Source organism: Narcine bancroftii, chromosome 8 (assembly GCF_036971445.1).
Source record: "Narcine bancroftii isolate sNarBan1 chromosome 8, sNarBan1.hap1, whole genome shotgun sequence".
NCBI lineage: Eukaryota > Metazoa > Chordata > Chondrichthyes > Torpediniformes > Narcinidae > Narcine > Narcine bancroftii.
In genome coordinates, this window is record NC_091476.1 from 157480498 (window position 1) to 157493143 (window position 12646).

The 12646-nt window shown below is 46.9% G+C and overlaps 1 protein-coding gene across 3 annotated transcripts in view; it reads right to left on the reverse strand.

The window, feature by feature from the left end:
• Nucleotides 1–12646, reverse strand: part of maco1b (macoilin 1b) — a 134286-nt gene that overhangs the window by 71484 nt on the left and 50156 nt on the right. Inside the window, exon 2 of one of the 3 annotated variants that reach the window (XM_069895607.1) lies at nucleotides 11924–11967. The exons of the other annotated variants lie outside the window; for them this stretch is intronic. Within the exon in view, the coding sequence (XP_069751708.1) occupies nucleotides 11924–11940 (17 nt within the window). The 5' untranslated portion in view covers nucleotides 11941–11967. The remainder of the gene's footprint in view (nucleotides 1–11923; nucleotides 11968–12646) is intronic. 3 annotated transcript variants of the gene reach the window in all.

The following is a 12646-nucleotide window of genomic DNA, read 5'->3' on the forward strand; positions in this document are numbered from 1 at the left end:
ACAAACAATTAAAATCATGATAGAAAATCAGTTCAAAACAATTTATGTAACTTCAAACTGGGGGTAGGTGAAATTATAAACCAGAGGACAGTGGCAGTGCACATCTCTCGAGGCGAACCGGCCCCGCTTGTATCGCCGCGCCGGCAGGGCAGCCGCGGGAAGATGGGTCCGTCGGGGGACCTCGGTGTCTTGTGGCTTAGGCCAAAGCATGCGCCTTGAGCGAACATGATGATGTCACTGCCAGCGTGGCGCGGAGCCAACGCCGCCCTTAAAGGGCACGCGTGACGTTTGAATAAATCAGTTCAACTGAAACCCCTCAGTGTCCTGTGGTGTGTTTCAGAGTTAGTAGCTGCCGCTACATTGGTGACCTGAGCGAGTCCAGACGTTTTTCTGGCCGCCATGATGTTTACCACGTCGAGAGTGCGCTCGATCAAGAAACCACGGCTAGGGTGGTGACCTGTTCCACAACCCACCGGATGAAGGTAAATACCTCTCTCTCAAAAGCCTCCTCCTCGGTATCTTTGGCCTCTCCCATCGCCAGCGTGCTGCCAGGTTCCTACACCTGGATGGTTTGGGCGACAGAACTCCATCTGCCCTCATTGATGAGATGCTCGCATTGGCAGAAGTCCACAGACCCTGTCTGATGTTTGAGCAGGCTTTCCTTAAGCAGACGCCTGAAGACATCCAACTCCTGCCGGCAGATGAGAATTTCTCGGATCCACAGAGTTGAAGCCCGCGCGTACGTGCCGGATCCACAGAGTTGAAGCCCGCGCGTACGTGCCGGATCCACAGAGTTGAAGCCCGCGCGTATGTGCTCTGGCAAACAAAGCGAGGCCACCCTCAGCCAGGTCACCCGCCCTGGACCCAGCCGACCACAGGTGCCGCCCAAGCACAAACTGGAAGAGCCCCTCTCCACCTGGTGCTTCTATCATCAACGCCAGGAGGCCCATGCCCGCAAGTGCAGGTAGCCCTGTTCGCTTCAGGGAAACGACCCGGCCAGCCGCCGTTGATGGCTGGAACGGATGGGCACACTAATAGCCTCCTGTACGTGACCGATAAGACCAATAGCCGACGTTTCCTGGTAGATACTAGAGCAGAGTGGAGTGTGCTTCCCCCGACTGCCCTCGAGATCTGCACCCGAGCACAAGGCCCCATGCTACAGGCAGCCAACGGATCCACGATCAAGATTTTTGGCACACGCAGCACCCAGATGCAGATTGGCAAGGACAGGTTTCGCTGGAAGTTCGTACTGGCCACGATGGGCACAGTGCTGTTGGGAGCCGATTTCCTCCGGGCACACAGCCTGTTGGTGGTCATTAAAGACAAGCAGTTGGTGCATGCCCGCACGTTTCAATCCATCCGCCTCAAGTCCACAAGCATGTGCTGCCCCAGGGATAGCTTCCATTAGCGCCCCCAAGAACAATATTCTCGTATACTCAATGAATTCCCCACCATCCTGTGGCTTGAGTTAACTTCCACCATGCTGCAGCACAGCACCCAACACCACATTTCGACCCAAGGCTCCCCCTACGCCAAAGCCAGACATTTGCCCCTCCCACCCCAAGAAACTACAACTGGCAAAGGAGGAGTTCTCCCAACTAGAGGAGCTGGGGATCGTCCGCAGGTCGGATAGCCCTTGGGCCACCCCCTTCCACATGGTCCCAAAGGCTTTCAGGGGCTGGTGCCCATGCGGTGACTACCATCACCTGAACTATGCGACCACGCCGGACCAATACTCTATCCCACATATACAGGACTTCACACCCAACTTGCACAGTGCCAGTTTTCTCGAAGGTCGACCTGGTACGTGGATACCATCAAATCCCTGTCCACCCCAATGATATCGGCAAGACCGCCATCATCACCCACTTTGGCCTATTCGAGTTTCTGCGGATGCCCTTTGGTCTTAAAAATGCGGCCCAGACATTTCAACGGCTAATGGATGCAGTGGACAGAGACCTGGATTTTCTGTTTATCTATCTCGATGACATTCTCAGTGCCAGTCGGGACCACGATGAACACAAAGTCCATCTCTGCGCACCATTTGCTCGCCTGGCAGAGTTTGGCCTCACCGTCAAAGTGGCCAGGTCCCAGTTCGGCAAGGAATCCCTGCAGTTCCTGGGCCATACTATTTCTGCAGACGGGGCCGCCCCATCACCCGAGAAGGTCACAGCTGTATACCAGTTCCCGAGGCCAGACAACCTCAAGGGTTTTCAAGAATTCACCAGGATGGTCAACTTCTACCACCTTTTCATCCTGGGTGCAGCTTACATCATGCAGTCGTTGTTCACACTGCTCACCACCAAAAGTAAGACTCTGGAATGGACAGAAGAGGCAGAGAACACTTTCAACGCGACGAAGGACACCCTGGCGAGCGCCAATCTACTGGCCCACCCACAGCCTGACGCCCACCCTGCACTCTCAGCGAACACATCAGTTACGGCCATCGGGGGTGTCCTGGAACAGTCGGTCAATGTCCACTTACATTCTTCAGCAAGCACCTCCGCCCTCCTGATCTTAAATACAGTGCCTTTGACAGGGAGATCCTGGCCCTGTATCTTTCCATCAGGCACTTCTCTTATTTCCTGGAGGGCAGGCCATTCACGGTATTCACTGATCACAAACCGCTCGCCCAGGCCCGAGCAATGTCCAAAGATCCATGGTCAACGCAGCAGCAGTGACATCTGTCCTACGTCTCGGAATTCACCACTGACGTTTGACACTGAGAAGGTTAGGACAATGTCGTTGCAGACATGCTCTCAAGGCGCACCATCCACAACCTGTCCCCCAGCCTGGACTATGCCCAGCTAGCGTAGGCGCAGAAGGGGAACGAGGAAACACAGACCTTCCGCACCGCCATCACGGGCCTCCACCTCAAGGACCTTAAACTGCCAGACAGTCCTAACACTCTGCTCTGCGACATCTCCACCGGCTCACAAATGGAGGTCACAGGCTTTCAGCATGGACAACGACTTGACTAACCCCTCAATCAAGGCCTTGGTGCACATGGTAGAACATTTCAGATACGCCCGCTACTTGTTGACGGTGGCCGACTGCACGGCCAGGTGGCCGACTGCACGGCCAGGTGGCCGACTGCACGGCCAGGTGGCCGACTGCACGGCCAGGTGGCCGACTGCACGGCCAGGTGGCCGACTGCACGGCCAGGTGGCCGACTGCACGGCCAGGTGGCCGACTGCACGGCCAGGTGGCCGACTGCACGGCCAGGTGGCCGACTGCACGGCCAGGTGGCCGACTGCACGGCCAGGTGGCCGACTGCACGGCCAGGTGGCCGACTGCACGGCCAGGTGGCCGACTGCACGGCCAGGTGGCCGACTGCACGGCCAGGTGGCCGACTGCACGGCCAGGTGGCCGACTGCACGGCCAGGTGGCCGACTGCACGGCCAGGTGGCCGACTGCACGGCCAGGTGGCCGACTGCACGGCCAGGTGGCCGACTGCACGGCCAGGTGGCCGACTGCACGGCCAGGTGGCCGACTGCACGGCCAGGTGGCCGACTGCACGGCCAGGTGGCCGACTGCACGGCCAGGTGGCCGACTGCACGGCCAGGTGGCCGACTGCACGGCCAGGTGGCCGACTGCACGGCCAGGTGGCCGACTGCACGGCCAGGTGGCCGACTGCACGGCCAGGTGGCCGACTGCACGGCCAGGTGGCCGACTGCACGGCCAGGTGGCCGACTGCACGGCCAGGTGGCCGACTGCACGGCCAGGTGGCCGACTGCACGGCCAGGTGGCCGACTGCACGGCCAGGTGGCCGACTGCACGGCCAGGTGGCCGACTGCACGGCCAGGTGGCCGACTGCACGGCCAGGTGGCCGACTGCACGGCCAGGTGGCCGACTGCACGGCCAGGTGGCCGACTGCACGGCCAGGTGGCCGACTGCACGGCCAGGTGGCCGACTGCACGGCCAGGTGGCCGACTGCACGGCCAGGTGGCCGACTGCACGGCCAGGTGGCCGACTGCACGGCCAGGTGGCCGACTGCACGGCCAGGTGGCCGACTGCACGGCCAGGTGGCCGACTGCACGGCCAGGTGGCCGACTGCACGGCCAGGTGGCCGACTGCACGGCCAGGTGGCCGGACACCATCCTGCTGAAAGACACTTCCACCGATTCCTGCACACTCACTGGATCGCCAGTTTCAGTATTCTGGCACAAATGACGAGTAACAGGGGCGCCCTTTGGTCACAGCTGGCAAACTCTTGGGCATCAAGCTCCATCATACCACCGCATACTACCCCCAGGTCAACGGTCTCGTGGAGTGTTTCCACCAGCACCTCAAGTCAGCTCTCATGGCATGCCTCACTGGCCCCAACTGGGTGGACGAATTGCCCTGGGACCTGCTCGGCATCAGAACGGCCCCAAAGGAAGACCTACAGGTATAGTCCACAGAGCTGGTCAACGGCGCACTATTGTCGCTGCCCGGGGAGTTCTTTGACCCAAGCATTGGTTCTGCGACAGAGAATCAGACCCTACTGGCAGACTTGTGGGACAAGCTCACCTCTCTTGCGCCCCCACCACTGACCCACCGCGGCAGCCGTGCGTCTTGCACCCCCAAGGAACTGGCCATGACAAATTCCACACCCTGTGCCCCTGCAGTGCCCCTACGAGAGCCCCTACAAAGTCCTGAAACGCTCAGGCAAGACGTTCACTTTGGACATTGGGGGCAAGGAGGAGATAATGATGGTTGGTAAACTCAAGGAGGCACACTTGGACCTTAGCCAGCCAGTACTGACGGCCCAACTAAAACGACGGGGTTGGCCGCCAAGCGGCGAGACGCATAAGTCAGTTCTGGGAGGGGTGGGGGGGTTGTGTGGCAGCTCACATCTCTCGTGGTAAACCGGTCCCGTTTGCCATGGGAAGATGGCGCCGTTGGGGGACCTCAGTGCTTCGTGGCTTAGGCCAAAGGACAAACATGATGATGTCACCGCCAGAGTGGGGCAGAGCTCACGCCGCCCTTAAAGGGCACGCACGAAGTTTGAATAAATCAATTCAATTGAAACCCCTCCGCGTCCTGTGGTGTGTTTCAGAGTTAGTAGCTGCCGCTACATGTCATTAGTTAAGGGTGAAAGGGAAAAGTTAGGGGAAACATCAGGGGAATTTCTTCACACAGAGAGAAGTGAAAATGTGGAATGAGCTGCCAGCTGAAGTAGTAAATGCAGGCTCAATTTTAACATTTAAGAATTTTGACAGGTACATAGGAGGACTATGGACTGAATGCAGGTCAGTGGGACAAGACAGAATAATAGATTGGCACAGACTAGACGGGCCAAAGGGCTTGTTTCTGTGCTGTAAAAAAGAAAAAAAAACACCTGAATTTATCATTCACTCTTCATATATTCCTAACATATTATTGTAACATGTATCCTGTACACATTAATTGCGAGGAGTGGGTGGATGGACGCTTAATGATGAAATCTATATATGGTTTCCAAATCATATAAAAATTCTCAGGTTGATTCCTTAAATTATAAGTAATCTTTTCCAATGAAATACAATTTTGAATTTCCGTATGCCATCTATCCAACCTTATAAAATTATTTGACTTCCATGTTACTGCATTTCCATACCACTGCTATTGCTACACTCAAGAATTTTCATTGATATTTGTCTAACTTCATTTTAGTATCAGTGTTATATAATTCACCAAGCAAAAATATTCTGGAATCTTTTGGTATCTGTATCTTCATAATTTGTCCCAATAAGATATTCAAGTCTTCCCAAAATGTTCTCACTTTTTCACAAAACCAAACTGCATGTCATAATGTTTCTGTTTCTTTAGTTACATCTGAAACATTTGTCAGAACAATTTGAAATGACCATGTAATTTATATGGAGTGTAGTATAATTGGTGTAAAAGATTATATTGTACAATTTGATATCTAACATTAATTGTACTATCCTGGCAAAATTTCTTGATCTTTCTCCAACTGAGCACTACAATCCTTACATAACTGATGTGGTCAAGATGAATTACAGTAGGGTGGAACCCTGCCAAATCTTGCCCATTTTTGTGTTTGACTAAGCATCAAGTACCAAATAATGGCATTTAAATGGGTAAATTCCAGAGGTTGCCTCTGGCATTTACCAGCAAACTGGGTCAATTAACTAAGGAAACAATTTTTTCAGAACCATTCCAAGCTCATCCTGGAATTTAAAGGTTGACCTCAATTTGTTTGCTCTATTGCAAACAATATCCATCATCTGAAACCCACATTTGCCCCTCTTCACCTTCCGTAGGGTCCGATCCCTTCATGACTCCTCATCCACTTGCCCTTTCTACTAATTGCCCCTTGGTACCTTCTGTTGTGACCACAGGAAGGGCCACACTTGTGCCCACCACCATTCAAAGCAATGAGTCATCAACTGCATTCTGTGCTCCCGTTGTGGTTTTCTCTACATCACAGAGACTGGATGCAGACAGGAAGGTGGAGTGGCTGACCTCTGCTTTGTCTGCATCAATAACAGGGATCTCCCAGTGGCTACCCATTTCAATTCTGCGCTGACATGTCTGTTCACGGCCTCGTGCACTGCCAAACTAAGGCTACCCATAAATTGGAGGAGCAACACCTCGTATTCCATTTGTGTAAATCTTCGTCCGTGAAGCCAAGCCAAAGAAACTATGGGATTAACATCGACTTCTCCAGTTTCTGGTAGACCACTCACCATTCTCCCTCTCTTCCCTATCTGTCTCCTTTCCTCCACTTCTCCACCCCTTTCCACCTCCATTCACAGAGCTATCCCCTTCCCCTCTTTTCTCTTGTGTTCTCTCTCCTTTATCCACCTATTACATCTTACCTATACATCTCCCCCAGACCCCCACAACCATTTTATTCCAGCACCTGTCTACATTTTGCTCATAACCTGCCAAGTTGCTCCAGCATTGTGTTTTCACTTCAAACACTGTGACTGCAGACTTTCATGTTTTACTCCAATCAAACTTTTTTCCTCATTACCTCAGCCTCACAACAACTCCATGGAGTTCTATTGACAAGGTTCAGGACATTCAGTCAACCACCTCTCAGTGCTTCCAACCTTTTCCATTTAACAACTTTCTTAATTTTCCTCATCTTCTAAATAAATCTCAGCCATGCAATACTCCTTCAGCTCTCTCAGTTCTATTCCTACAAAATTGCTGGCTACAATTTTCATTGGTCCCACATTACCTGTCATCAGTTATTTCTCCTCTGGTACTAACTTCTTCAAACCTGCCATATCAACCCATTCCTTAAAAAGCAAGTCTTAATCCTTATATCCATGATCTCTAAACATTTATTTTCCATTACATAGGTCTTTGTACATGCTGCCCTTCCCAAATCTAATGTTTTGTAGAAACATTCCCATCTAAATTCTTTGGCCCATTTGCTGTCTCATGTAAGGTTATTTGCACCACTTTTTAAAAAAAGATTTTACCACCATCCTTTGTGATCTTGCTCCAAACATCTGATTTTGTGTGTTGACAACTGCCAAGACTACAAATCCTATTCGTCATCTGTATTCAATCTTTGATTTAATTTTCTCCACTGCAAGCAAGCACGTCCTAACCTGTAAAAGGTCCTAAGCTCTGGAACTTCTCTCAAATTCTCTGCCTCATTTGTCCTCAAGATGCTCAATAAAGCATGCCTCTGAACAAGATCCTGTAACCATGAAAGTCATTGAAAATATTTAAACATTATTTATGCCATCTTTATGTACTGTTTTTGTGTGTGCACCATGGTCTGGAGAGACATTGTTTCATCGGATTGTACATGTACAATCAGAAGATAATAAACATGAACTTATCCCTGTCACCCAATATTTGATGTGAAAGACCTCTTAGTTGCAAACAATCTTAGAATATTATTTGGATATGAAAAGAAAAAAATTGCATCTACATAGTTTAAGGCAAGATATTTAAATTGCATGAGTCAATATGTCAGGAACAACTAGTCAAAAAAATTAGAGCAGAGGTCAAGTGGTTCAGACATTTGCAAACATGATTCCAATAGTATGAATTTAATTTTATAGTTAAAAGGATTGAACAATATTACAGAAGGCAGATGGAAGAATATCTTATACAAACAAACTATATTTTTATTAGATCAATTATTTCATTGGTAAAAATACTATTCTTTGTGCCAATTCCCAACAACGTATCAGTCAACCATTGGGAGTTGAATGAGATTAGCATCTGCCAAGGATTAGCAATAAAATTACAGGCTTAAACATGTATCTTATATTTTTCAGCCAATTCCCAGTTAATATAACCATATAACCATTACAGCACGGAAACAGGCCAATTTGGCCCTTCTAGTCCGCACTGATCCAAGTACCCTCCTCTAATCCCACTTACCAGCACTCTGCCCATATCCCTCCATCTGCCCTCCCATCCATATCCTTATCCAACTCTTTCTTAAATGACAAAATTGACCCTGCCTCCACCACCTTTCCCGGAAGCCCATTCCATACAGTAACCACTCTCCGAGTAAAGACGTTCCCCCTCATGATACTCCTAAACCTTTGCCTGTCATCTCTCAACCCATGACCTCTTGTATCCATCTCTCCTACTCTCAATGGGAAAAGCCTTTCCACATCAACTCTATCTATCCCTCTCATTATCTTAAATACCTCTATCAAATCCCCTCTCAGCCTTCTACGTTCCAAGGAATAAAGACCTAATTTGCTCAATCTCTCCTTGTGTTCAAGATGCTGAAACCCAGGTCACATTTTTGTAAATCTTCTCAGCACTCTTTCTATCCTGTTAATATCCTTCCTATAAATCGGTGACCAGAACTGCACAAAGTACTCTAAATTTGGCCTCATAATGCCTTGTACAGTTTCATCATTACTTCACAACTCCTATATTCTGTGCACTGGTTTATATAGGCAAGCACCACCCTATCCACATGCGCTCCTACCTTCAGGGAACAATGCACCGTTATTCCTAGATCTTTCTGCTCCACTGCATTCTTCAATGCCCTCTCATTTACCACATATGTCTTGCTTTAATTATTCTTTCCAAAATGAAGCACCTCATACTTATCAGCATTAAACTCCATCTGCCATCTTTCTGCCCACTCCTCTAATTTTTCAATCAAATTATTCTTTAAAACAAATTCAAACTCACAAACTTATTGTAGTACAAGCAAAGCAAATGAAACAATTAGAGATTTAAGCATCCACAACAGTTAAGCAAAGTTCTCTCTTACACTGTTAAAATAAACAATGACTAAAACCAATGTTTACACAAGCAGGGCCTACAGATAACCAATAGTTGGGCAACACAATTTCTGCCTGTTTCTTGATCAACATAATTGAGCAAGAAAAATAAAGTGCATGGGTTCATCATGATCGAAAAGCAAATCATTGGAGATCCTAAATGAAATTGTATCTTATCCATTCATTAAAATGAAATCCAGTTTAATTCCCAAGTGTATGCAAGGAAGGAACAGAATCAGAATTTATTGTTAGGAACAAGTCACAAAATTCGGTGCTTTGCAGCAGCATCTTAGAGCAAATGTTTATATTATAAACAATCTTAAAACAGTAAATATTAAAAAAAATAATAGTGCAAAAAAGTAGCCAGCATGTTTGGTTCATTAATTTTTTAGGAGTCGGATGACAGCAGGGAAGAAGCTGCCCTTGTGCTGCTGAATGCCTGTCTTTCGGCTCCTGTACCTCTCTTTCCCCCACCCCCCCCCCCCCACCAAATGGGAGCAGAATGGTGGTCTTTTGAGGATAGAGGCTGTTTTTTTTTTTAAAAAGACACTGCTTCATGTCAACATCCTCCATGAAGTCTGGTGCCTGTGATGTCAGAGGCAGAGTTAAAGACCCTCTGGAGTTTTTTCTTGTCCTGAAATTTGGCGCTTCCAACCAGCCAGAATGGTCTACACAGTACACCTGTAGAGATTTTCGACAGTTTTTGGTCACATACCTAATCTCCTCAAACACCTCACAAAGTATAACCGTTGGCGAGCCTTCCTTGTGATTGCATCAACATGGAGGCTCCAGGACAGATCTTGGAATCCTGGTTGACACCCAGGAATTTGAAGTTCTTGATCCTCTCCACCTCTGAGCCCTCGAAGAGGACTGGTCGTGCTCCCCTGACTTCCTCCTGAAGTCCACAATGGTCTCCTTGGTTTTGCTAACATTGAGCGCAAGGTTGTTGGTGTGACACCACTCAAAGAGCTGATCTATCTTTCTCCTGTACATTTCTTCATTGCCATTTGTGGTTTTGCCGACAACTGTGGTGTCATCGGCTAATTTGTATATAACCCTCCACTAACCACATTTAACCAACAGGATTGTGCAGCTCTCGCTCGCCACCCCCCCCACTTTGTTTTTTCACTTTACATATTGTCCAATTTGTCTTTTGCCTCTCCCTTGCAGCTTCCATCATCATCATCTTCTCAATTTGAGGTTCCAGCATCAAGAGCCTTTGTCACCACTTATCACCTCGACCTACCCACCTTCTTCATCCAGAACTTCTTCCCCTCCCCCATTTTTATAATGTCGCATAAACCTTCCTTCCCTCATTCAACCAAGATATTGAAGAGATCCATTACACCCTGGCCACTCTCCTTCCTCCCATCATTGGGGGAAGTACATAGGTGTGTGAGCACGCATCAACAGGTTCAAAGTGTCTCTTCCCTGCAGCCATCAGGCTCCTGAATTAAATTCACAACAGTGCTCTCATGTTGCCCACCCCATGTACTAATTTATCTTTTTGAGCACTTTTTGTAAAGTGCTCTTGTTTGTCTACTTCATAAATCTGTATGCATATTGGTGAAGACTTGCTGGAGAGCTCACAAAATGGACCCTTGCCAATGTGACAAAATTAAATTAAAACTATGTAGAGAACTATAACAGAACAATGGTTAAAAGAGAATAAATAGATACTTGCAATACATAACAGAAAATACAATAAATGAAAATATTTTGGGGCATGGAAGAAATTGTATAATCAATTCATATTGATATATTAGAACAATTATTTTGTTGGTAATAATTTACACTGTAATCAACCTGTACTATGTTGCTATACATGTTGACAAGAATTGCAAACATATACAGGTACACGATCCTTTATCTGGGACCCTTGGGGGACAGTGTGTTCAGAATTTCGGATTTTTCCAGATTTCAGAAAGCCCACTCGAATTGTGCTACCATATCCACACCCTCCCCCTTCCAGTCCTGCTGACGTCTCTTCCCCACACCCCCCCCATGCCCCCACCTAGCGCTGCCGGTCTCTCGCCCTTGCCTGCCCAACCTGCCATATTTTGGAGCCTTCCGGATTTTAGATGTCCGGATAAAGGATTGTGCACCTGTACAATTTACTGTGCTCCACCCAAATGCCTACAAGTGTCTGTCATACCATATGCTTATAGATATTTCAATAAGAATGAAATGAATAAATATTGTGACATTCAAATCAGCTGGGAATTAACAGATTAAAGCTAATTTATCCATACAAATATAATAAATTATAAAACTATTTTTCAAAAAGTTTCACAATTTACTCAAGTACCAAGAATTGTGATAATTTATTTAGATAATCCCTTTAGTATGATATTAAACAATTGGAAATTGATGACCAAAGTAGTTCAAGATCTTACCTAACAAGGCTAATTTCGCCCTCCTGTTTATAGTACTCCACATAAATTCCATACCCTGTTCACAAGCAACAGATGTAGGAATATTCGATCAAACATTAAATCCCAAAACATCACCCAAATGTTGAATCCTAAAACTGCCACAAACAGAAATATTACATTGACATGATTCTAAACCTGTACATTTTAATGCTAAAAAGCTTACAGGTCTGTTTTATTAAAAATAAAAGTTTTTTTTTAAAATGATGAATAGTTACCTCCAGCACCTCTGCAATGCCACCAAGATTTGACAAATAACTCATTTCTTCACAGTCATCTTACCTATCAATATAATCCATTCCTTTGAATCTTAAAAACTTTAAAATCTGCAGGAAAAATAACAAATTTTCAAAGATCCACCAAATCACAAGAGCTGATGCAATTTTAACCATCACAACTTGATTAAAATACTTTCCGATTTTAATGGCAAATTCTGCATGGTCATCAGAATTCCATCAATATCAATGGGTGAATACCTGAAGAATTCATTATACACATTTTAAAAAAGCAAATTAAAAGTGTGTTGATGCATAAAGAGCCAAGTAAACCTGCCAACCCAGCACCAAATTATCAGAATTGTGTTGTACTTTTCATCAGGGCTAAGTTGTAAAAAAATACTGTAATGAATGATAACAAAAAAGGCACAAAAATGTTTTTTTGAACTTTGAAATGCTGAAAGAGGTCAACAAATTCCTTTTCCAAGATTCTAGCTTATTTTTTGAAAATAAATTTAGACATAACAGGCCATTTCAGCTCACGAGACTGTGCTACCAAATTTACACTCAAAAAAAAACCTCCACCCTGGTACATTTCAAACAGTTGGAGGAAACTGGAGCTCCCAGGAAAACCCACACAGACAGGGAAGAACGTACCAACTCCTTACAGACAGCATGGGTTTCGAACCCAATCGCTGGCACTGTAAGGGTATTGTGCTAACCACTACACCAACTGTACCGCTCCTTGTGAAAAGGTAAAATGTAAAGACATTTGGCAAATAATGTTTTA